Source organism: Argiope bruennichi, chromosome 5, assembly GCF_947563725.1.
Source record: "Argiope bruennichi chromosome 5, qqArgBrue1.1, whole genome shotgun sequence".
Classification (NCBI taxonomy): Eukaryota; Metazoa; Arthropoda; class Arachnida; order Araneae; family Araneidae; genus Argiope; species Argiope bruennichi.
In genome coordinates, this window is record NC_079155.1 from 40,600,640 (window position 1) to 40,625,845 (window position 25,206).

At 31.1% G+C, this 25,206-nt stretch overlaps 1 protein-coding gene across 1 annotated transcript in view; it reads left to right on the forward strand.

Annotated features, from left to right (window-relative positions):
• LOC129969413 (uncharacterized phosphotransferase YvkC-like) overlaps positions 1-25,206 on the forward strand; it is a 152,549-nt gene that overhangs the window by 80,467 nt on the left and 46,876 nt on the right. Inside the window, exon 12 of the mRNA XM_056083977.1 lies at positions 22,215-22,276. Coding sequence (XP_055939952.1) covers positions 22,215-22,276 — 62 coding nt within the window. The remainder of the gene's footprint in view (positions 1-22,214; positions 22,277-25,206) is intronic.

The window sequence follows — 25,206 nt, forward strand, 5'->3', positions numbered from 1 at the left end:
ACAAAACGATGCAGGTGATTGTTTCAAAATCCATTTCTTTTATTATTATCTTAATTTCTGAAATTTATAACAAAAAGTTAAGATCAATTCTGTTCGCTGAAATAAAAATATTAAAAGCATTATTTCTTGCACATAATTCTTTTTAAATATTTAATATTATTTTTAGTTTGTATCAGGTGGGAATTTTTTTAAATACGATTTTTCTCATAATAACTCTGTGAACTGTCTGTCATTGTGGGATTGCAAATAGAAATTTCCAAACTTTGCGAGTTATTAACCTCTTGGGTACTTTTCCATTATATAAACGCAAGCGGACATTCGCCAAATAATGTAAAATTCCGCCAAATTTCTTACGCCAAATTCACGTTTGGTTCACAATCCTTTTATTGGGCGCAAGCGAAAAATCGCCAAATAATGTAGAATTGTGCCAAATTTCTTACGCCAAATTCGCGTTTGGTTCACAATTGGCAACATTTGCGCCCAGCTAACGGAAAACTACCCAGCTCAGTTTAACAGCTTGACAATCGCGCAGCCAATTTTTGATGGAATACGAAGAATATTCAAACCATTGGTGTCGTCTCCCCCACAACTTCCTTGCATACTCTCAAATAAACTTGTTGTACCAGAGACCGCCTTACATGGCATTAGCGTATCATAATTACACAATATTAACTTTTGGCTGTAATTTGGCCTTTTTACTGTATATATCGTATCATCCTTGGCGAGTTATTTGGCGATTAATCCCTGACAAGCTTTAATAGTATCCAAAAATCGAATCTATGTTTTAGAAACGTTTTTTTTTTTTTTTCAACCAAATGAAGCAAAAGTTTGACAAATAACTTCATTCGTATCTACAAAATCTCCTACCAAGTTTGACACTTTTAAGTCATTGCATTTTTCAATTATCGCGTTAATATATTTCTAAATGTACAGACTGACAGACAGTCAGACAGTTGGATATAGCACGAAATTCGACAAAGTACATTATAGATGTTTAATCTGGGTTTACCGAATTTTATCGGTCTCTCTTGGTTTCTAAATGATCATGTTAAATTCATCTGAACAAATTTTACTCTAAATTTGAGAGAAATATTCAAATTTAGTGTAAAGACCGTATACCAAATTTCAACCGTCTATCTGAAAGACTTTTGGTGTGAACTTTATCACGGACAGACAGATGACGATTTCCCAATAAGGTTTTTTTCAAACTCAGAGAGGTCTAAAATTTGGAGATTCGTCAAACTCTTGAGTTCGAATTTTTTGAAAAATACTATATTTCTCTCTACTGTGTATAAGATAAAACAAACATTAGTCTGTATCTAGATTTTTCGTAGTAAAAAAAAAAAAAAAAAAAAAAAAAAAAAAGATCTGAATAGTTTGCAAATGTCGCCAATTCTGAACCAAACGCGAGCCAATTAGAAAGAAATTTGTCGGAACTCTACATTATTTGGCGAGTTTCCGCTTGCGCCCAGCTAACGGAAAAGGTCCTTTGAGAGATATGAAGATGGTCCATTTCTCTGCTGATTTGAAATTCTCTAAGTTGAATTAACAACAAAAAAAGAAGTGTACTTAGTTGATTCAGAATTTTTCGAAAGCAGATTTTCGAAATATATAGTCTATTCGTGATGCTACAGGTTTTAGTCACAACAATTATTCAAACACAAGTTATTTTGGATTCGATTCGTAACATTAAAATATTAAAAGCAATTTTCGTACTGTATTGATGACCATTTACAGATGTTGCAGCTATATGGCGATACAAATTATCTTTCTTATATCATTCAAATATGTGAATGTACTTTTATATATATACTAGCCGCCTTTGGCGACCAGCCGGTTCGCCAATCTTAGTGTTCGTTAAAATTTTAATAATTAAATATTTTATGCAATTCCAACTTCTTCAGCAAAATAGTTTATTCTTCAGCAAAATATTTTAAAACTTCAAATTTTGATAGTCATATAATTCACTCATAATATTATAAAGGCCTTCAGTCATAACGTGATATGTATCTCTCTAATTTTCTGTTACCCCTCGTAGAATTTATGCTTTAAATTAAAGTGTAAAGGATTAATCTGCAATTAATATAATAATATTTTTTTACTGAAACAAAGCATTTTTTTTTAATAATATGATTACTGATAATAGAGTCACTGAGCGTTTAAACTTTATGGGCACTAAAGAATATCTTTCTTAATTTATGTAATATCTCAAGAATTTGTCAACAAAATTTTCTCAGATTCATCATGAATGGATCGATTCATTAACAATGTTTCATTTTAAATGCATCAAACACTCAGAAAATAAAATGAATCGTTTAAAATAATCTGTCGAAAACAGGTTTAAAAAAACTACTTAAAAAACGATGTACTTAAAACTATAAGCATATATAAAAAATATATATAATTAACATAAATACAATTTAATTACAAAAGCATGCAACTAACCTAAAAATAATTTAAATCATTGTAAACAGGTTAAAAAAAACTACTTAAAAAACGATGTACTTAAAACTATAAGCATATACAAAAAATATATAACTAACATAAATACAATTTACTTACAAAAGCATACAACTAACCTAAAAGTAATTTAAATCGTCCGTTGATAATGGTTGCCATGCCAACGATCAGTACACAGTGCGCATGCGTGAATTTTCTTCGCCTTTTACGTAACGCAAATGCGTGAATTTTTCTACGCCAGTTGGGGTAACGCTATGAAGATTAGACATTTTTAATTTCCTTTATTCTGTGCTATTTTAATTCAAAAGTACTTCAGAATGAATCTGAAACATGGATTCATTAACAATGTTTAATTTTAAATGCATAAAACATTAAGAAAATAAACAGAATCGTTTGAAATAATCCGCCGAAAAATCTTAACCCTAGCCTCATTACTGTTGGGAGAAAAAAAGAACTAAAGCCTAAATCATTTGGCGTTGGGGAAAATCGAAGATTTTTTTGGCGGAAAAGTTGGCGGTGGGGAAAATGGAAGATTTTTTGGGCGGGAAAGTTAGTTTTTAATTAATAATTGACTACCCCTAACATTTAGGGGGATGAAAAATATATGTTGGCCGATTCTCATAGATACCGGATAAGCACAAAAAATTTCATCAAAATCGGTCAAGCCGTTTCGGAGGAGTATGGCAACGAAAACTGTGACACGAGAATTTTATATATTAGATATATATATATTGTTGATTGTTGAATGGATGCTCTAAGATCATCATATCCATGATTACAAATGATAATAGTATAGTAGATATCATGATATTTACATCAACAATTATGTGATTTTTTTTCTGAGGTGCGTAGAAGTTTTCATCTATATAGTACATGCATATCCAACGACACTCTTTCGTAATAATTCACCGTATAACATTTATCATTATCAGTATCTACAGATATAATTCCGAGAAAGTTAACCAAAAAATCCATTGCAGACGTGACGATATCTCTTTAACAAAGGGATCGGATGTTAAACCAGCGGTAGTGGCTTTCCTAAAACTTTCTTGCATACTCTCTAATAAAAATGTTATATCAGAAAAAGGCTTCCATGAAATTGGCATGCAATAGGAACAAAATATTAAACTTTGGCGACAATATACTATTTTTTACTAGTTCTAGCTTGGTGATTTTTTTTGGATATTAATTCATGAAATGAGGTTAGTATTATTTGAAAGTTGAATTTCAGTTTTAGACCCGTTTTCCAACCGATTGAAACAAAACTAGTAGTCGCAATAACCCATACCAAATTTGGGTACTTTTCCGTTAGCCTGGCGTAAGCGAAAAATCGCCAACTTATGTAGAATTTCACCAAATTCGCGTTTGGTTCACAATTGGCGACATTAGCGCCCAGCTAACGTAAAGTACCCAAATTTGATATATTTAAATCATTACGATTTTGAGTTATCTACATGCATCTAAACGTACCGATCTATAGACGGACAATCCCTAATTTGATTTGCCTTAAAATTTGTTAGATGTCTACATTATAAATGCTAATTTTTGTACCGAAATTTATTTATCTATTTGCCGTTGATTTGTACTTATCGTCTAAACTTATACTCGAATACCTTGGAAGACATACTTCCTTTGCACGGATTTTTTTCAAAATTTTATAGGAATCAAAAAAAGTAGTTTGAAGACCATATACTAAATTTCATTCTTGTAACCCAAAATGTTTTTAAGTTACCTTTGTCATAGTCAGACGGACATTTTACACGAATATGTTCTTCGAATTCAGGTCTAAGAACGTGAGATTCGTCAGAATCTTATGTTCGAATTTTTTTGACAATTACAATACTTTCGCTATACCACATGTACGGGAAATTAAAAATATGATACATATATTGAAAATGCTTATATTTATATATTGTTTCTTGAAGCATGTACCTTTCAAATAAATTCAACAAATACCTGTCTTACAAAAGAGCTTTAGAAGCAGGATATTATTTAGACTCACGTTGGATATAAATATCGTTAAGTAAAATGTAAGGGGTTTTCTCATTTATTGAAAACTAGTCAAACTTTTATTTAATATAAACATCAATCTTTCAATATTCTGCGACCAAATACTGCAAATGAATCATCATATACTTAAGATACAATTATAAAACTACCCATAAATGTGCAAAGCCGTTTTATTTTCTTTAGCCCCTTCATGTTGTTTTAAAATTCCTTCTCATTTCTTTCTTGCTATTTTAATTATTTTATGCCTATATCATTGAAGCAATTAAGCCTATGTCCAGAGCCTATGACAGAGATTATATTAATATGAATGATTCCCTCGGTAGAGTGTGCCATTTAAGCAAAAATTGCGGGGGAAAGATAAAATGAAATGCAATACGTACAAATTATATTTGAGACCCTTCTCTGAATTGCTTTTAATTTGTTCAATAGCTTTGCCTTCGAAGATTATAAGGAGCAAACTTAACATTTCAAAAAAAAAAAAATTCTAAAAGAATTGAGGGCTTAAAAATTACAGCAGTTGGATCATACAGAGATAGACTCGTAAACTCCAAAAACTGTTCAAAACTGATTTCATTCACTTTTAAATCATTTTACATATATTCAGAACAGGAAAACGGTGAATAAATTTTAGTAATTTTTGCTTTTTGATCTCCATAACTCTGGTGTTGGTTTTGATAGCGATTCGAAAGATTTTTTAAAATTTTTAATTTCAAATATATACGAAGCTTAGGGAGCAAATCAGACTTGTATCTTAAATCATAATACCCATGGAAAACTTAAATCGTTAATTGACACATAGTTTTCCAGGCGTCAACATGCAAGAGAATGAATCCAAATACTCAGTTTAAAGAATCGTTTTCTTTTGATATTGTTGACAAATGCTAAAACTCTATTTATCTCTATGATAACGAAATCGGTTTTAGATTCTTTTTTTCTTTTCTTTCTTTTTTTTTTCATTCTACAGCTCCATTACATTTTCTGATACTCATGATTACTTAGCAAATGGGCTTCAAATTCCACCTTTAAAATTTGAATACAATACTAATTTTGGATAGAGAAATACTTCAATATATTGATGTCAGTTACCTGTAAAAATGATTTCTTTATTAATCATTTTGAATACTATTTCAGTAGATTGAAATGCTAAATTACGATTGGAGGTTTCTTTTGATAAGGAGGCCTAGCTGTTTCTAAATAAATAAATTGTTCAAAATTCTTAGAACAATGTTTTTCATTGTTAAAACTTTTATATTTAATGCTTGATATCAAGACTCATTTTTTTTCAATTATTCAACATAAACTTTATGAAATAATTTATTTGCATGTAAGTAATAAAAATGCAACAAAGTATAAATTATATTAGCATTATTTTTTAATTTACATGGAAGTGATAAATAAATCTAAGTTTAATCAACCGATATCTTGTCCCGCGAAACAATAAATCTCGAGTAATATAAACTATCATAAAATAGAATGTAAACAAAATTGTAATTAAATGCCGTTTTTCTGAACTCCTAGGGAGCATCTGAAGTTTTCAGGTAAGATATTGATAGTAATATAAAATGAGCTTCGATATGGTCAACAAGACAGATTTTTTTTTTTTTTTTTTTTTTTTGCAAACTCGAAAAGAGCAAGAAATCTATAGTAGCGTAAACTGATGCGTTTTCTATCTAATTTTATTGACTCTTGGTGCTTTTAAAGGAATTTATTACTAACCTTGTATGCGTTGAACGTACTTTATAGGGATTTTCTTGTGAATTTATCAGAACTGAAATTAAAAATATGATACATATATTGAAAATGCTTATATTTATATATTGTTTCTTGAAGCATGTACCTTTCAAATAAATTCAACAAATACCTGTCTTACAAAAGAGCTTTAGAAGCAGGATATTATTTAGACTCACGTTGGATATAAATATCGTTAAGTAAAATGTAAGGGGTTTTCTCATTTATTGAAAACTAGTCAAACTTTTATTTAATATAAACATCAATCTTTCAATATTCTGCGACCAAATACTGCAAATGAATCATCATATACTTAAGATACAATTATAAAACTACCCATAAATGTGCAAAGCCGTTTTATTTTCTTTAGCCCCTTCATGTTGTTTTAAAATTCCTTCTCATTTCTTTCTTGCTATTTTAATTATTTTATGCCTATATCATTGAAGCAATTAAGCCTATGTCCAGAGCCTATGACAGAGATTATATTAATATGAATGATTCCCTCGGTAGAGTGTGCCATTTAAGCAAAAATTGCGGGGGAAAGATAAAATGAAATGCAATACGTACAAATTATATTTGAGACCCTTCTCTGAATTGCTTTTAATTTGTTCAATAGCTTTGCCTTCGAAGATTATAAGGAGCAAACTTAACATTTCAAAAAAAAAAATTCTAAAAGAATTGAGGGCTTAAAAATTACAGCAGTTGGATCATACAGAGATAGACTCGTAAACTCCAAAAACTGTTCAAAACTGATTTCATTCACTTTTAAATCATTTTACATATATTCAGAACAGGAAAACGGTGAATAAATTTTAGTAATTTTTGCTTTTTGATCTCCATAACTCTGGTGTTGGTTTTGATAGCGATTCGAAAGATTTTTTAAAATTTTTAATTTCAAATATATACGAAGCTTAGGGAGCAAATCAGACTTGTATCTTAAATCATAATACCCATGGAAAACTTAAATCGTTAATTGACACATAGTTTTCCAGGCGTCAACATGCAAGAGAATGAATCCAAATACTCAGTTTAAAGAATCGTTTTCTTTTGATATTGTTGACAAATGCTAAAACTCTATTTATCTCTATGATAACGAAATCGGTTTTAGATTCTTTTTTTCTTTTCTTTCTTTTTTTTTTTCATTCTACAGCTCCATTACATTTTCTGATACTCATGATTACTTAGCAAATGGGCTTCAAATTCCACCTTTAAAATTTGAATACAATACTAATTTTGGATAGAGAAATACTTCAATATATTGATGTCAGTTACCTGTAAAAATGATTTCTTTATTAATCATTTTGAATACTATTTCAGTAGATTGAAATGCTAAATTACGATTGGAGGTTTCTTTTGATAAGGAGGCCTAGCTGTTTCTAAATAAATAAATTGTTCAAAATTCTTAGAACAATGTTTTTCATTGTTAAAACTTTTATATTTAATGCTTGATATCAAGACTCATTTTTTTTCAATTATTCAACATAAACTTTATGAAATAATTTATTTGCATGTAAGTAATAAAAATGCAACAAAGTATAAATTATATTAGCATTATTTTTTAATTTACATGGAAGTGATAAATAAATCTAAGTTTAATCAACCGATATCTTGTCCCGCGAAACAATAAATCTCGAGTAATATAAACTATCATAAAATAGAATGTAAACAAAATTGTAATTAAATGCCGTTTTTCTGAACTCCTAGGGAGCATCTGAAGTTTTCAGGTAAGATATTGATAGTAATATAAAATGAGCTTCGATATGGTCAACAAGACAGATTTTTTTTTTTTTTTTTTTTTTTTTTTGCAAACTCGAAAAGAGCAAGAAATCTATAGTAGCGTAAACTGATGCGTTTTCTATCTAATTTTATTGACTCTTGGTGCTTTTAAAGGAATTTATTACTAACCTTGTATGCGTTGAACGTACTTTATAGGGATTTTCTTGTGAATTTATCAGAACTGAAAACATTTGATCCACGACTTTGAAAGATGGCGGTGTGAATGCGATTGCCGAAGATGAATCTTAACAATACTGCCTTTGAACAATATTTGGGTTACTTCAAACACATTGTTAGAAACTGTTTCTAATTATTTTGGAACAATAATTTACACACAGGAAACAATATTATACCTTATCGAAATGGGTTCTACTTCAACAATGTTTTTCATTGTTAAAGCTTTTTAAAATTCGTTTCTTAATCAGAAGCTGATTTTACATCTTCATTTTATTAACCTGTCGCAATTAATTACAAAATCATTTATCTTTAAAAAAATAAGGTTATTTCTATGGTCAAAATTTTATTTCGTATTCTATCAAAAGGAAGATATTTGTATGATATTTCAGCTTATTTCCATTTGCTTAAGCTCTAAAATCACAAGCAGAGTACGATTTTTAAATTATATAAACATAAGAAATTGAATTTTATTTCATTTTTAAATTTTACTTGCTAATGCTTTGAATTAAAGCAATATTTTGAAAAATATTTGTAAGAAAACGGAAATGGTAATTCGAAATTATAATTTTTAAAGAATATTTTATTTACTATACTCAAACCATTTCAACGCCAAATGATTAAAAGTTAGTGATATTCTTTTGTCCACTGTGACAAAAAAGGAATTAATTACATCTTCGATTTTAAATTAAAGTACAAATTTTGATTGCTTGATGTTATTAAATAAAAGCGAAATTTTTGGAAGCATAATTTATTTTTATTTTGATGTTTTTTATTATAATAAAGGTAAAACTTTGCAATTGCGTTCCCCTTGATTATTTGGCGATTTTTTTGACGCCAAGATCGGCGTCAAGAAGATTTTCACTCGGTAACCCAACAATAATGCCAATGAAAACAAAACATTATGGAAACCAGAAGTAGTGCTTCATCTCAGAAATTTAACGCCAATCGAAGGGGCACCCAAATCTACACTAGAACCTATTAAAGATATATGATGATTTTAGAACTCCATTATCAGTTTAGTTCACATCATGAGGATAAAAATAATAACTACAGATAAAAGTGCTCTTGTTTTTTTTATACAAATAATATGTATGGGAATATATGGAATTTAAAAGTGTAATTTTCAATTAGTTTTAAAACAGATTTTGTTCCGATTTTTTTGCAACTGTGAGAAACTTCTTTTTATTGATATGTTTTTAAAGGAAACCAGCGGGAATAGTTATCCAACATTTTCTGGTATACTTTCTAATAAAGGTGTTATACCTCAGAATGCCTTACATAGCATTGGCCTACAGTAGTTAAGAAATTTTAATCTTTGGCACAAATCGAAACTTTAATGTTTGGCGTTTAACATTTAACCTTTGGTGCGAATTTCGCATTTTGAATGAATCTATCATTGGATCATTTACCGAGTTTTTTTGGCGTTAATCCCTGACAAGCGGTCAGTATTAATCGTTTAAAAGCATCCGAAAATCGGTAATTGTCTGTTGCAACGTCAACCAAAAAGCCTGAAGAAAAAATTTCGCCAATTTTGCGATTTCAATCGTCAAACTATATAATATGTTATGAGGGCCGGGATAGCCTGGGTGGTAGGGCGCTGGATTTGCGTCCCTTGGATTGCGAGTTTGAGCCCCGCCAATCGAAGACTTCCCGTGTGTGTGATGGTTGGCGCACGTATAAATCTATCGTGGTCACGAATTCCTCCATGTAGAGAGTAATACCACAAGGGGTACTGGATCAGGGGTGATCGTTTTCTGATTCAGGTCTAAATTGCGATCTGTGGATGAGTGAATGAAATGCATGAAGTCCGCCCTGCAAAAAGGATTATGACGTGTGTGTAGCTAAGTCGTACTCTTGGCTCTAGATGGCGCTACTGAAAAAACAAGAGACGTCCCCTTGGCTTAAAATCACTGACTTCTAAAATCAATGGGTTTGTCTATGACAAGTGCCATTAGAAACAACAACAGGATGTTGTTATATAACTCTTATCTTATGTTATCTTGCATTTGGTTTCAAAATTTATTGTGTCTACACTATAGATGTTAAAACTAAGTGCTAAATTTTATCTGCCCAGTTCTCTTGGATACCATTATGCGAGATAATATTAAAAAGTATGTGCGAAAAAGTTTTGAAGAGACCACACACACTGGTTTTAGTAAAATGAAATTAATTTTTAATTCTTATTTCACAGAATCATGAATAAATTCAAAGGACCATTATGTAAATTGAAATTAAGATCTTATTAAACAATTTTCAATTAAACCTGAATTTTATGTTAAATGAGTTTAATGATATTAATAGTTCTGTGAATTGGTTTTTTCTTTTAACTTTTTCATAATACTGATTTCTGATAGTATTTATTTTTAAGAATATTGACCAAAATATTGACAGTTTGGTGAAAAGTGTAAAGAATGGCATTAAATCATTCTAAAATAATTCAAAATAATTGAGTAAGTAGTTTTATGTTATTGCAAACATGCAGCATCCAGGACTTATTAATTAAGGTGAAGGATTGGCGCTACTTTGCGACAATTTTTTCATCTTTGTATTTTTCATCTTGAACATCAATAATTTTGAAATTTTTCAATATAAACAGCTCGTATGTTAGAAGCGCGCTCGAGCATGCTCATAGAGGTGCAATGCGAATTTGGATTTGCTGCTGCATTTGGCGAGTTTCGGCTTTTTCACCATTAATTAATAAGAAAACAACATTAATGCTATAAGATATCGCGACACAACTGTACCTCTCAGAATTGCAATCTTTATCCGGATTTTAAATGCTTTAATTTCAAATTCCTTACGTTTTCAGAAGATGTATTTTACCTTCATCTTACAGTAATAATTATCTAAGTGACGTCAGTGACAAAAACAATGGCTGATAATGTTTTACAAATATATAAATTTTGTATGTTTTCAAATGGTGGATTTTACCTTCACTAGAATAATGGTTATCTAAGTGAAGTCAGAGGCAAATCCGATTGATGATGATTTTTCAAAAATATATAGTCCTCGAGCTTAAAACCAAGACTTTCAAATTACGTCACCATACCGAATATCTTTAAGTACTTCACTTTTTCGTTAGTCTTGGAAAAATAAAATTAAACATTCAGCTGCAAATTTCATAAAATGATAATAAATATCTCGTGATATTTTAAATCTCAATAATAAACAAACTTGCATAAATTGGAAACAAATCTGTAATTCCACATTTATTTTTGTTTTTCTCTCATACACTTCTTCACAATATCAAGTTGAAAATCAAGAATAATTCGAGGCAAACTGCCAGAAAGCGAATATAAATTGAATTAATTTCATCATTATTTTATTTTATTCCACAAAAGCTAAACTGTCAGTTATGGAGATGAAGCAATTGAAAACAAGGGTCTCGTATTTTTCACCTAAGTTCATATTCAATGTTCATATTCCGAAGAAGGACGAAATTCCGTGATTTTTATTGAAACAACTTTTACCCAAATTTGCAAAGTTTTAAAGTATGCAAAAGATCTTTATAACTTACCTCAATTGAAGAGATTATTGCAAACATTTTAAAATCATGATATTCGTCTCTTTAATCGCAGCTCAAAATGTTAATGCTGCAACATCTCAAGATGACGGAGGTAAGACGCTTTCAGGTGATGAATTCTATCAGTAATGGTTTTGGACATTCTTACGATTTTGTGATATGCGTTGTTTAAATCAAAATTTAAACAAAGTATAGAACAATCAAAGAACAATATTACTGTCTGTTGTAGTTCATTCTCTTACCAACAATAGTTTCAACTGTTAAAAGATTTTGGGTCATTTATTTGTCAAATGAAAGTTGACTACATAGGTTGACTTTTATTAAAATAATTAAAATTCAGTCATTTATTAAATAAATTTATTATTTATAAATTTCGTTATGAGTTACATTCAAAGGCCCGATGCATTCTGAAGTTTTTACCATGGTTGAGATAGCAGTCAATCCTTCTATTTCGATCAATTACTTCTTCATCACTAAATTTATGAGTTATCGTTTAAAAATTCCTGTATGGCGACAGTATCATACTATTTAGCATTACCAGTATATTTAGAAAAAAAAAAAGAAATATAGTGATCTGATAGCTTTTTGGGCTAAATCCTAGGGACGGGTTCTGCCAAATTTGGCTCCAAACTTTAAAGATAAAGTCGCCAAAATAGTCATAATATTGAGAAATAAAATTCTGAAGATTACAGCGTCCGCGGGGCTTGGCGAGAAAAATTTGGCGGAAAATTGCTAAATGGTACCCGTTCTTACAACTGTACCGCTTTTTGATTGGTAGTTTTCTCCACGGAAAAGATTTGCACATGAATTGAATTTATTAAAGTCAGCTACATTTCGCTGCCCCCGAAATTTTTAATGTTGTCTGCATATATATCATATAATGTACAGCAAAATAATAGGAAAGCTCGATTGATCTACTATATTAATGAATTATTTTATCATGAATATACGATTTCTTAATGGGTGATTCTTTTAAAAAAATTCGTTACTGAATTGCGTTATAAGCTGTATTGCCGAAGCTTTAATAATTGCTCATTCTCTTCTCCATGCCATATCAATTTACTTTAACACCAAAAAGCTTACGTTATTCAAAACATGATTATTGTTTTCTGCAATTCCGCTTCTGCCATGACATTTAATATGACTTAGTGGCGTTCAGTATGTTGCAGTTTCATATAAAAGCTTCAAAAGCTATAAAGTGGTTTTTCATTTCATAATTAAGCATATCTAATTTAGCTCTTCTTTTGAAAACATTTCATTTTAACTTTGAATTGTTTGATCAATAAAAGACTTATGCATTGAATATTTATTCTTCTTTCTTTCTACAAATTAACCTCATTTTGCTTCTGGAGTTTTTATAATACTGACATATAAGAAAACGTATCGACAAAAATAAAACCAAATGTAAGTTCTCCTCTGACTTTCTTGGCTTCCGGGACATAGAAGTAATAAAGCAATCTTAAACCAGGAAATCCTCCGATTAAAGTATTTTTCGCTGAATAATTATTAATGGTAGAATAATTTAGGTTGAGCTGAAATTTAAAAAAAACTGAGTACCAAATTTTCAGTTGCATGCCAACTATCTCCTCTTTGGCAATATTAATTTATGGCTCTTGCATCAAAAGGAACCGCCAAACCCAAATTCACCACTAATATTACATAAACAGCCATCTTGATTTTGATAATGTTCATAAAATACTATTACTTACAAATTTCAAATCTTTCAAGCAATTTCTCTAAAAAATTTGAGATTTGATTAAAGATGGCAAACCTTTGATGCTGATGTTGATCAGAAAATTTGATGAAAGATTCGCCAGTTTTGTCACATTACTACCGTACATCTTTGAATGTATCGTTTGAGGAAATTTCTTGAATATATGAAAATGAGATTTTTTAAATGGTTGAAGAATTGTACCAAATAATCTTATTGGTTAATATTTTATTTATTAAATCCCATAACTGCACTATTTACATGAATATCTGTTTTCCAAAAGTATTCGGTGAACTGCTTTTACAAAAGAAATAAAAGTAATTGTATATTAATCGCATTCCAGCTATTAATCATGATAAATCACATGATAATAGACTCTTTCGTAACTAATGCTCGCCAATGGTGGGTGGCTGATATTAAAATAGCCTAAGTTACTCGGCTAATGTACAAGTATCGAAGCAAAAAATTAGTGATGCCAACATAGACAAATTTTAATAATTTTTTAATGGCCTATCGCCAAACACTATAAGTGAAGTATATGTGTGGGCACAAAATGCGTAATGAATGAGATTGACATTAAAGCTTCAAAATATTTATTCATGTTACTATAAAGAAGTCTCAGCGCTAACTTTTTTTTGAAATGGTACACGTACCGTTTGTTGTTTTGCTCTAATCCTTCCAATTTCTCTTTTATTCTAATAAAAGATAAAATTAATTTACCTACCTTTTTCTTGTTCATGTTGTTTAGATAACAAAATGAGGCAGGTAATCGCTTCAAAATCCATTTCTTTTATCCTTATCTTTATTTCTGAAATTTATGACAAAAAGTTAAGATCAATTCTATTCGTTGAAATAAAAATATTCTAAAGCCCTTCTTTCTTACACTTAATTCTTTTTAAATATTAAATATTATTGTTAGTTTGTTTGAGGTGACAATTTTTTTTTAAATACGATTTTTCTCATAATAACTCAGTGAACTATATGTCATTGTGGCGATGCAAATAGAAATTTCCAAACTTTGAGAGTTATTAAACGCTTAGGTACTCTTCCATTAGCCGGGAGCAAGCGAAAAATCGCCAAATCATGTAAAGTTCCACCAAATTACTTACGCCAAATTCGCGTTTGTTTTTTTTTTTAATACGGTTTTTCTCATACTAAACGCAGGGAACAGTATGTCATTGTGGTGATGGAAATAGAAATTTCTAAACTTTGCTAGTTATTAACAGCTCAGTTTAACAGCTTGACAATCGCGCTACCAATTTTTGATTCAATGCGAAGAATATTCAAACCATTGGTGTGGTCTCCTCCCCCCCCTCAAAAAAAAAACACCCTTGCATACTATCTAATAAACTTATTCTGCAAGAGACCGTCTTACGTGGCTTTAGTGTACAATAATTTCAAAATACTCACTTTTATCGGTAATTTGGCCATTTTACTGAATATATCGCATTATCCTTGGCGAGTTATTTAGCGATTAATCTCTACATGCATTAATAGTATCCAAAATCAAATTTGTGCTTTAGGCACATTTTTTTCTGAATCGATTGAAACAAAAATTTGACAATTAACTGTATTTGTAATCACAAACTCTCATTCCAAATGTGATCATTTTAAGTCATAGTGTTTTCCAATTATCGCATTTACATGTTTCTAAAAGTACAGACTGACAGACAGTCAGCCATTTGGGTTTGACTCAAAATTCGACAAATACATTATAGATGTTAAATCTATGTTTACCGAATTTTATCGTCTCCTTTGTTTAGTAATGATCTTGTTAAATTCATCTGAATACATATTACTCAAATTTGACAGAAATCTGCAAATTTGGGGTAAAGACTGTATGTCAAATTTTGACCATCTGAAAGCAATTTTGAGTTACTTTTGTCACAGACAGACATTTTCCAAATAAGGTTTTGTCAAACTCAGATAGGTATAAAATGCGAAGATTCATCAAAATCTCGAGTTCGAATTTTTTGACGGTAACTATAATTTCTCTATACTATGTATAAGAGAAAGTAAACATTAAACTGTATATAGATTTTTCGTTGTAGAAAAACAGAAACTGGTCTGAATACTTTGTTACAAGCAGATTGGAGTTAACGTTCGTAAGATATTAATTAAGTGTATTTAATAACAAATAAGAAGTGTATTTAATTGATTCAGAATTTTTCAAAATATATAGCCTATTCGTGATAACACAATTTTTAATCACAGCAATCATTCAAATTCAAGTTTTTATTAATTCTATTCGTAACATTAAAATATTAAAAGCATTTTTCGTATTGTATTGATGACGGTTTACAGATGGTGCACTATATGACGATACAAATTTTCTTTCTTATATCATTCAAATATGTGAATGTACTTCTATATGCATATGTTGTTATTGTCGAATGGGTGTTCTAACATCATCATATCTCTGGTTGCAAAAGTAAGAGAACAATAGATATTATGTTATTCACATCAACAATTTTTTTTCTGAGGTGCTTAGATTTCATCTAAATACATACATACCCAACGACACTCTCTCATAATTCTCCGTATCACATTTATCATTGTCAGTATCTACAGATATAAGTTCGGAAAGTTTATCAAGGGGTCGGTTACTAAACCAGCGGGAGTAGTCTTCCCCAAACTTTCTTGCATTCTCACCAATAAAGATGGTATATAAGATTGGTATATCTCGGAAAATACACCTTTATTGTATTATCTACAATAGCTTACAATAGGTTTGCAATAGTTTTTTTCTTACAATAGGTATCAAATATTAAACTTTGGCGCCATACACCATTTTTATCAGTTCTATCGAATCATCCTTGGCAATTTATTTTGGCGATTAATCCTTGAAATAAGGTTAATATTATCCTAAAATCGAATTTGAGTTTTAGATTCGTTCTTCCAACCGATTAAAACCAAAGTTTGATACAAAATTGCATTTGCAATCAAAAAATGCCATAACCAAATTTGATATATTTAAAATCACTTCGGTTTTGATTTATCTACATGTTTATGAAAGTACAGACCTACAGACAGTCAATCACTAGTTGAATTTGGCACAAAATTAGATAGTTATCTGCATTAGATATTTTAAATCTTTGCACCGAATTTTATTCATCTAGTTCTTTTTGTTTTGTACTTATCTTCTTAACTTATGCACAAACGGCCAACGGACTTCATCTGGAAGGATTTTATTCAAAACAAGATAGAAATCCACAAATTTGGATTCAAATCCATGTACCAAATTTCATCCATCTTACCCAAATCGATTTTTATTTATCTTTATCCCAGACAGACAGACATTTCGCAAAAATGTGTTTTTCGAGCACAAGGAGGTCTAATATATGAAAATGTGAAAAAAGTTCGAATTTTTTGACAATTACAGTATTTTCTCCATACTACTTAAATGAGAAAGAAAAAATATGATACCTATATTGAAAATTCCTATATAATATTTTTTCCAGCATGTATTTATGAAATAAATGCCACAAACACCTATCTTACAGTAGAGATGTGAAAACAGGGTATTCTTTTGACTCACTTTGTACATATATTTTGTTAAGGGAAATGTAAGATAAGATTTACCTTTTATTTAATCCTAATAAATCCTTTAATAATAACTGTAAAGGCATTATCATATACTTAAGGTCCAGTTCTAAAGTCACTTATAAATCTGCTAAGTCATTCAATTTTCTTTAGCACATCCATGTTGAATTGACATTCCTTGTTAATTTTTCCGTGTTATATTAATCATGTTATGTCTATATCAATTAGACAAATAAGCATTTGTACCAAATTAAAACAGAGATAATTTAAGCATGAATGATTCCTTCGGAACAGTGAGTCATTTAAGCAGAAACTGGCAGGAAAAGGTGAAATGAAAGGTAATAGGCCTATATCAATGTAGCAATTAAACATTTGTACCAAATTCAAACAGAGATGATTTAAACATGAACGATTCTTTCGGAGTAATGAGTCATTTAAGTAAAAGCAACTAGAAAAAGGTGAAATAAAATATGGGTAAAATAATGGGTGTGTTTCATTTTATTTGCCTTTTATTTATAAATTTTCCAAATTTCGGTATGTTTTTTTAATTCATGTTTCTTTGTGTAAAGGTCCATCATTATAATAAGATACTCAGTGAAAAAGAAAATTTCAGGGACCCCAAAACGGCAATTTATAGTCATGAATGGAATGTATGAATCTATCTTATGAAACTGTGGAAAACATAAATCAGTCGCTTTCTACTCATGCTCTGCCTATTGACCATCTTATAATTGGCCGAGTGTAAACCCGGCATTATATGAAATTGAAAAATAAAATAGAACACTAGACAAATAAATTTAATAAACTGATATCAGTATCTCACGATACACCTAGTGTCACATTACTTCTCGGGTAAGATAAATTATCATATGCTTCGATGTAAACAAAACTCTCATTCAATTCAATGCCGTTTTTCTGAAGTGTTGCTGAACATCTCAAGTCTTCAGGTAAAAATTTGATAGTTATAGCTTCAATACAATCAACAACACTGAAAAGAACTTTTTCAAACTCGGAAAGAGCAAGAAATTTACAGTGCCTCAAACTGATACGCTTTCTGTCTAATTTCATTAAAATCTTGTTGCATTCAAAGTAAACAATTACTAACCTGGGTTGGAAAGAAGACTGTAAGCTTTAAACGTGCTTCATAGAAAATTTATCAGAATTAGAAATGTTTTACCCACTACTGTACAAGATGTGGTGAGAATACGATTGTCGAAGATGAATCGTAACAATAACGCCTTTAGTAATTGTTTGGATTGCGTAAAAACCATTGTTAGAATCTGTTTCTAATTTACTTGGAACAATAATTTATGCACAAGTAACAGTATTAAGCTTTGTTGAAACTGTCTCTGCTATCAACAATGTTTTTCGTTGTTAAAATATTTTGAAATTCATTTCTAAATCGGGAGATGATGTCACAGCTTCATTTAATAAATATGTCTCAATTAATTACATAATTATTTTCCTTAGTAATAAAATAAAGCTATTCTTATAAATTGTCAAAATTTTCATTTCGTATTCTATCGAAAACAAAATATTTGTATGAAGTTTGAGCTTATTCCCATCTGCGTAAGCTCTGAAATCACAAATAGAATACGACTTTCATAATATATAATGCAAATATATGAAATTGAATTGAATTTCTTCTTTAAATTTTACTCTCGAATTCTTTGAATTATTACAATATTTAAAAAAATACTTGTGAGAATATGGAAATGGTAAATAGAAATTATAATTCTTAAAGGTTATTATATTTATTATATTCAAACAATTTCAACTCCCAGTGATTAAAAGTTAGTGAAATTCCTTTCTTAGCACTTCCATTAACAGAAACGAAATGAGTTACATCTGCTTTAAATCTATACTTATAATAAAGCTCAATGTGTGTGTGTGTGTGTGTGTGTGTGTGTGTGTGTTGGCGCTCTACAGGCCAGGTCATTTGACATACAGCTATCAAATTTGGTACATGTATACCTTAGAGGTCGGGAATGTGCACCTGGGGTCCCTTTTTTTGAAATTTTAATTAGAATTTTAATTATTAATTAAAAACTAACTTTCCCGCCAAAAAAATCTTCCATATTCCCCAACGCCAACTTTTCCGCCAAAAAAATCTTCCATTTTCCCCACCGCCAAATGATCAGGTTTTTTTCTCCCAACAGTAATGAGGCTAGGGTTAAGATTTTTCGGCGGATTATTTCAAACGATTCTGTTTATTTTCTTAATGTTTTATGCATTTAAAATTAAACATTGTTAATTAATTCATGTTTCAGATTCATTCTGAAGTACTTTTGAATTAAAATAACACAGAATAAAGGAAATTAAAAATTTCTAATCCGCATAGCGTTACCCCAACTGGCGTAGAAAAAAAATCACGTATTTGCGTTACGTAACCGGCGGAGAAAATTCACGCATGCGCATTGTTCCGATTGTTGCCATGACAACCGTTATCAACGGACGATTTAAATTATTTTTAGGTTAGTTGCATGCTTTTGTAAGTAAATTGTATTTATGTTAGTTATATATTTTTTGTATATGCTTATAGTTTTAAGTACATCGTTTTTTAAGTAGATTTTTTTAACCTATTTTCAATTATTTACATTATTTTTAGGTTAGTTGCATGCTTTTGTAATTAAATTGTATTTATGTTAGTTATATATTTTTTGTATATGCTTATAGTTTTAAGTACATCGTTTTTTAAGTAGATTTTTTTAACCTGTTTTCAATTATTTAAATTATTTTTAGGTTAGTTGCATGCTTTTGTAATTAAATTGTATTTTAGTTATATATATATATATTTTTATATGTTAATAGTTTTAAGTACATCGTTTTTAAGTAGTTTTTTAAACCTGTTTTCGACCGATTATTTTAAACGATTCATTTTATTTTCTTAAAGTTTAATGCATTTAAAATTAAACATTGTTAATGAATCGATCTGTTCATGATGAATCTGAGAAAATTTTGTTGACAAATTCTTGAGATATTACATAACTTAAGAAAGATATTTTTTAGTGCCCATAAAGTTTAAACGCTCAGTGACTCTATTATCAGTAATCATATTATTAAAAAAAATGCTTTGTTTCAGTAAAAAATATTATTATATTAATTGCAGTTTAGTCATTTCCATTTTAATTTTAAGCATAAATTCTACCGGAACTAACAGAAAATTAGAGAGATACATATTATGTTATGGCTGAAGGACTTTTTTTATTATGAGGGAATTACATGACTATCAAAATTTGAAGCTTTAAAATATTTGATGAAGAAGCTATTAAAGTAGGAATTACATAAAATATTTAATTATTAAAATTTTAACGAGCATTAAGATTGGCGAACCGGCTGGTCGCCAAAGGCGGCTAGTTAAAGAATAAATTACGATTACTTGATGTAGATATGAACCAGCAAAAGTTTGGGGGGCTACTTTTTTTTCAGTAGAATATTTTTCAATATAATCAAGACATCTGATGATTTTAGAAATCCACTATCATGTAACTTTGATTTACTTATGAATATAAAAATAATAACTACCTATAAAAGTTCTTTAAAGGATCTTTTTATATATAAATAATACTAAGGAAATATATACTGTAGTTTTCTATTAGTTTTACATTTGTTCCTATTTCTTTCTAACTGTGAACTTTTACTATTTTCTCAATATATTTATGAAAAACACCAGCAGGAATAGTCTCCTCAAAACTTTCTCGCATCCTTTCTAATAAAGGTGTTATTTCAGAGAACATCTTGCATGGCATTGGCGTTCAATAGTTAAGAAATATTAAACTTTGGCGTGTATCTAGCATTTTTAATGAATCTTACGTGTGATCTTTGGCGAGTTTTTTTAGGATTAAAAGTATCCGAAAATCAAATTTGAGTTTTAGACACGTTTTTCTTGAAGGATTAAAAGAAAAACTTGATACAATACTTTATTTGCAGTCTCAAAATCATTTACCAAATATAATATATTTAAGTCTCGGCGTTTTTCAGTTACGGAGGCTACATGTTTCTGAGGTACAGACCGACAGACAGTCAATGTTTTCTTGGATTTGGTTCAAAATTTGATACTATAGATATTATAGTGTACACTATAGAAGTTGAATCTGAGTATTAAATGTTTTCTATCTAGTTCGCTTATTGTTGTAGTTATTGTGTTAACCTACATTCGAACAGCTGGCAGACTTCACCTAAGCGGAGTTTGCTTAAAATTAGATAGGAATCTAAAAATTTGATGTAAAGTTCATATACCAAAATTCATCCATCTGGCTGAAAGCGTTTTTGAGTTACCTTTGTCATATACAGAACAGATTTTCCAAAAATGCGTTTCTTAAGCTCTAACAGTTCCAAAACGTTAAGATTTGTCAAAACCACGTATTCGATTTTTTTGTCGATTACTATGCATTCTTTATACTACGTATACGAGAAGGCAAAAATGCAACGACTTAATGCTCAAGGAAAGCAATTTTTAAATTTATCATTGATAAAAGTAGACGATTGAGTAGTCAGATGAAACAGTGATATTAATTTGAATTTCAACCTAAAAATAGATTGTATATCAAATAAAATTAACAGGTTTAATTAAAATAAGAAAAAAGTGATGCTAAAATAAAATGTTATAATTGTTTTTTTGTTTTCAAATTTTGAGATAGTGCTTTTTTTTTTTTTTTTTTTTTTTGTAAAATGGCATTTTCAGAAGATATTGCAATATAAACCAAAGGATACTTATGTTTAATTAACAAATATTTCAATTAATTTTGAAAAGTTTATAATAGATTCCATGTAATCTTGAAGATCACATGTGCCACATTCCATCTAAGTCGGACAAAAAATTTCAGATTTTTATGAAATACGAAGAAACATTAATTTATATATGCGTAGATTTAACTGTACATTTTTCAAAACGTCATTTAAACCTTCTCATTCATTGCTTTGAAGTTTTAGTGCTATCTGAATTTCTGTTGTTGTTTGTTTGTTTGTTTCTTATGGCACTTGCCACTGACAAGCCCGCTGTTACGAAGACAGCGATTTAAGCCTGAGGGGGAACGTCTCTTATTTTTTATAGCAGCGCCAACTAGGGCCAAGAGTACGACTTTGCCACTCACGCATCATTCATTCGCTTTCACAACCCCTTTTTACAGGAGGGCACATTCACACATCTCACAGATAGAACAACAGAAGAACAACCATGCCCAAACCGGGACTCGAACCCGGGACGCCCAGATCACGGGGAAGACGCGCTACCCCTATGCCAGGACGCATTCTGAGTTTATTCTAATGTTCTGAATCCTTTTTCAGGGAAGTTCGCAAAGAACCAAAGCGAAATGTAAGGATTTTGCCCTCCCCTGAGTTTCCAAAAAGTAAGTCTAGAAAGTACTAAGACAGTTAGTATATTATTTAAACTAATAGCTGTTCATTAACGAAACTTCATTATTTTGAATATCATTAAAAGTTATAAGTCTTGAAGATACCAATCAGTATAAAGTTTGTTCTATTGATCTGCTATTAGTACTAAAGAATTTTAATTACATAATAATATTTATTTAATAATGTGTAATAACTGTAGCTTTCACATCATCTGTAATAATAGTAATTTTGGCGTCGTCATTAAAATGTTAGAGATTTCAACCAATATAAAATTTGTTCTCCAGACCTGCTTTTAATAGTAAAGAATTTTTATTGCATAAGAACATTTCTTTAACAATGTGTAATAGCAATAATTTTCACATCGCCTGTAATAACAGTAATTTTGACATCGTCATTAAAAGAAATAAGTGTTAGAGATTTCATTCAGTATAAAATTTATTCTATTGACCTGCTATCAGTAATAAAGAATTTTTATTGTAAAATAATGTTGAAAAAATTATTGCATCTCATGATTACATAATAATTTATTCGATAGTGAAGATTGTTGCATGAATGAAATGACTTGAAGACACATGTTGTCTTTTATGTGGTTTATTGGTAACATCAACAACAAAAGGCACGTGATTACGCCATAGTGTAGTAGGCCTAGATAACTACACATAAAATTTCTCGGGAGAGAGAGAGAAAGAGAGCCGAGATCACATCCCCCCTAGTACAGGAGTCAAATTCCCTTCTGCTGGAAAAAAAATATACTACAGGGAGACCACGTGATATTTACATGGTTGGCAGCTAGCTCCGCCCAGGAAGATCACGTGGTTAAATGAATTCTTAACAAACGTTTCTATAACAATGTATAATAATAGTAGTCGTCTGATGATATTGTTAAAAATCAAGCTAAATGCTTGAATTATCCTGTAATTAGCATATTTATAGCATATTCAAAGTATTTGAAACACAACTAATAAAATATAGCCCACTTTTATTCTTTATTTAAATCTAGTATTTTTATCACGATGGACCAAAAAATGGTGATATGTTGCAGTGAAATATTAGCCTATACAACACTTATATATTAAATGCCTGCCATTAGCAAACATATTGTTAAAAATCTGTAATTTTGCTACTCGGCCATGAATAGTGTCATCGTGAGAAACACCGTTGTAAGATCTGTGCTGGGCAGCTGCCGCGTAAATGACCTGAGAGCTTGGCGACGAGTTTGGCGACTAAATGGATAATACCGGAAAGTTCTAGAAGTTTCACGATCCATCTAGTAAGACCCGAGGTACAGCCAGGTACGCCCTGATTGGTCTGGAAGACTCTAGCCCCGCCTCCCGGAACTATAAAAGACGGGCACTCAGAAGTTACGAGGAAGTCGAGTCGTGTGTATCGAAAGAAGTGTGTGGATCGGCGGAAATTGTGTGTGTGAGAGTGGTCGTAGTCGCCGACGAGTAAAAAGACTAGAGGATTAGCAAGCAAGCAAGTTGCTGAACTATTAGAGATTAAATGTGCTGCGCTATTACAATTGATTAGCGATATTTGTTGTAGAAGAAAAATTTTGTAACATTTGGTGTCAGGAATGGGGTTAGTTGGACTTTCCTGTGTATGCCTTGAACCAGAAAAATGGATGAAAAATTCGCATTGTTACTTGCCATGATGGCAGAGATAAAGAAAGGACAAGATGAATTGAAAGCCGGATATGAGAAAATGAAGAATGAATTCAAGATAGAAATTTTAGAAGATAAAAGTAACAAAACCGAAGACGTCCATGATATCACAGAAGAAATTGAAGGAAACAGCGAGAGCCAAGTGAAAGAAGAAAAGACTGAAGATCGAATGGAGACCGTTGTCACCGAAAAGGAGCCTAGCGATCCTGAGGATGAACTGGAGTTCAATGAGGAGATGCACGAACAGGGAGACTGTCAAATATCTGCAGGGCTGAAACAGGCTTCTCCGAACGAGTCCCCTGAAGTGGAATCGAAAGTGCAAACACTTGGGGATGGAGAAGATGAACTCTGTTTGGACGGGTCTGTTAGTGGCGACCCGTGCTCGATGCCTATTAATGCAGGTGTTAAAGAGACCCTGTTTGGACTGGATTCATCCCGAAGGTCGATGGGACAACCTCTTAGCAAGCCTCTTAGTGTTTCCTTGCATTATGATACGAAAGAAGACAACGTGGTTGGAATCGCTGATTCCTGTAGTCACGGCCTTGACTTCCCTCGAGAATCCGGCCTTGCTGTGGATTTTTCGAGGAGTGTCAAGCAAATAGGAGCCGATGAATCTCCTGTGTATCCGGACAAATTACGTCGCCGCAGAAGAACCCTTCCAGCAAAGGCAGATGCGCTCTTCAAAGGATCCTGTACTGAGAGTTGTGGACAGTTCTCGAGTGCCGAGAATGAACTGGAAATGAGCGGGAATATTCCCGTGGAAGATCTGGCAATGAAGGCGAATCCCTGGCTTTCAAGTGGACACCTGAAGGCACTATTGGACCACCCTGATATTCGGTTGGTTCGATGGAGAAAGTTCAAAATGACCAACCTACCATCCTGGCTTGAGTTCGTTTCGGAGAGTCCTGTTGCGATACCATGTTTGGCTCCATGGGACATCCTGCATTTTAAGGAGCGGAATCAAGTCTGGATGTACCATCCGAAACGACGAAGAGATCCGTGTCAAAAGCATTGAGAAGGTTCGGATGGATCGTTAATCGCCGCCAAATTAGCGAATGATGTCATCTTCGAAAGTGCGGAAGTCGCCAAATGAATCAACATCATCACATCGCTCGGAAGCCTACGCCAGCTGCTGGATTGAAATGGGACTGCCGGGACGTCAGTCTTTAAAGAGGGGAGCAATGTTAAAAATCTGTAATTTTGCTACTCGGCCATGAATAGTGTCATCGTGAGAAACACCGTTGTAAGATCTGTGCTGA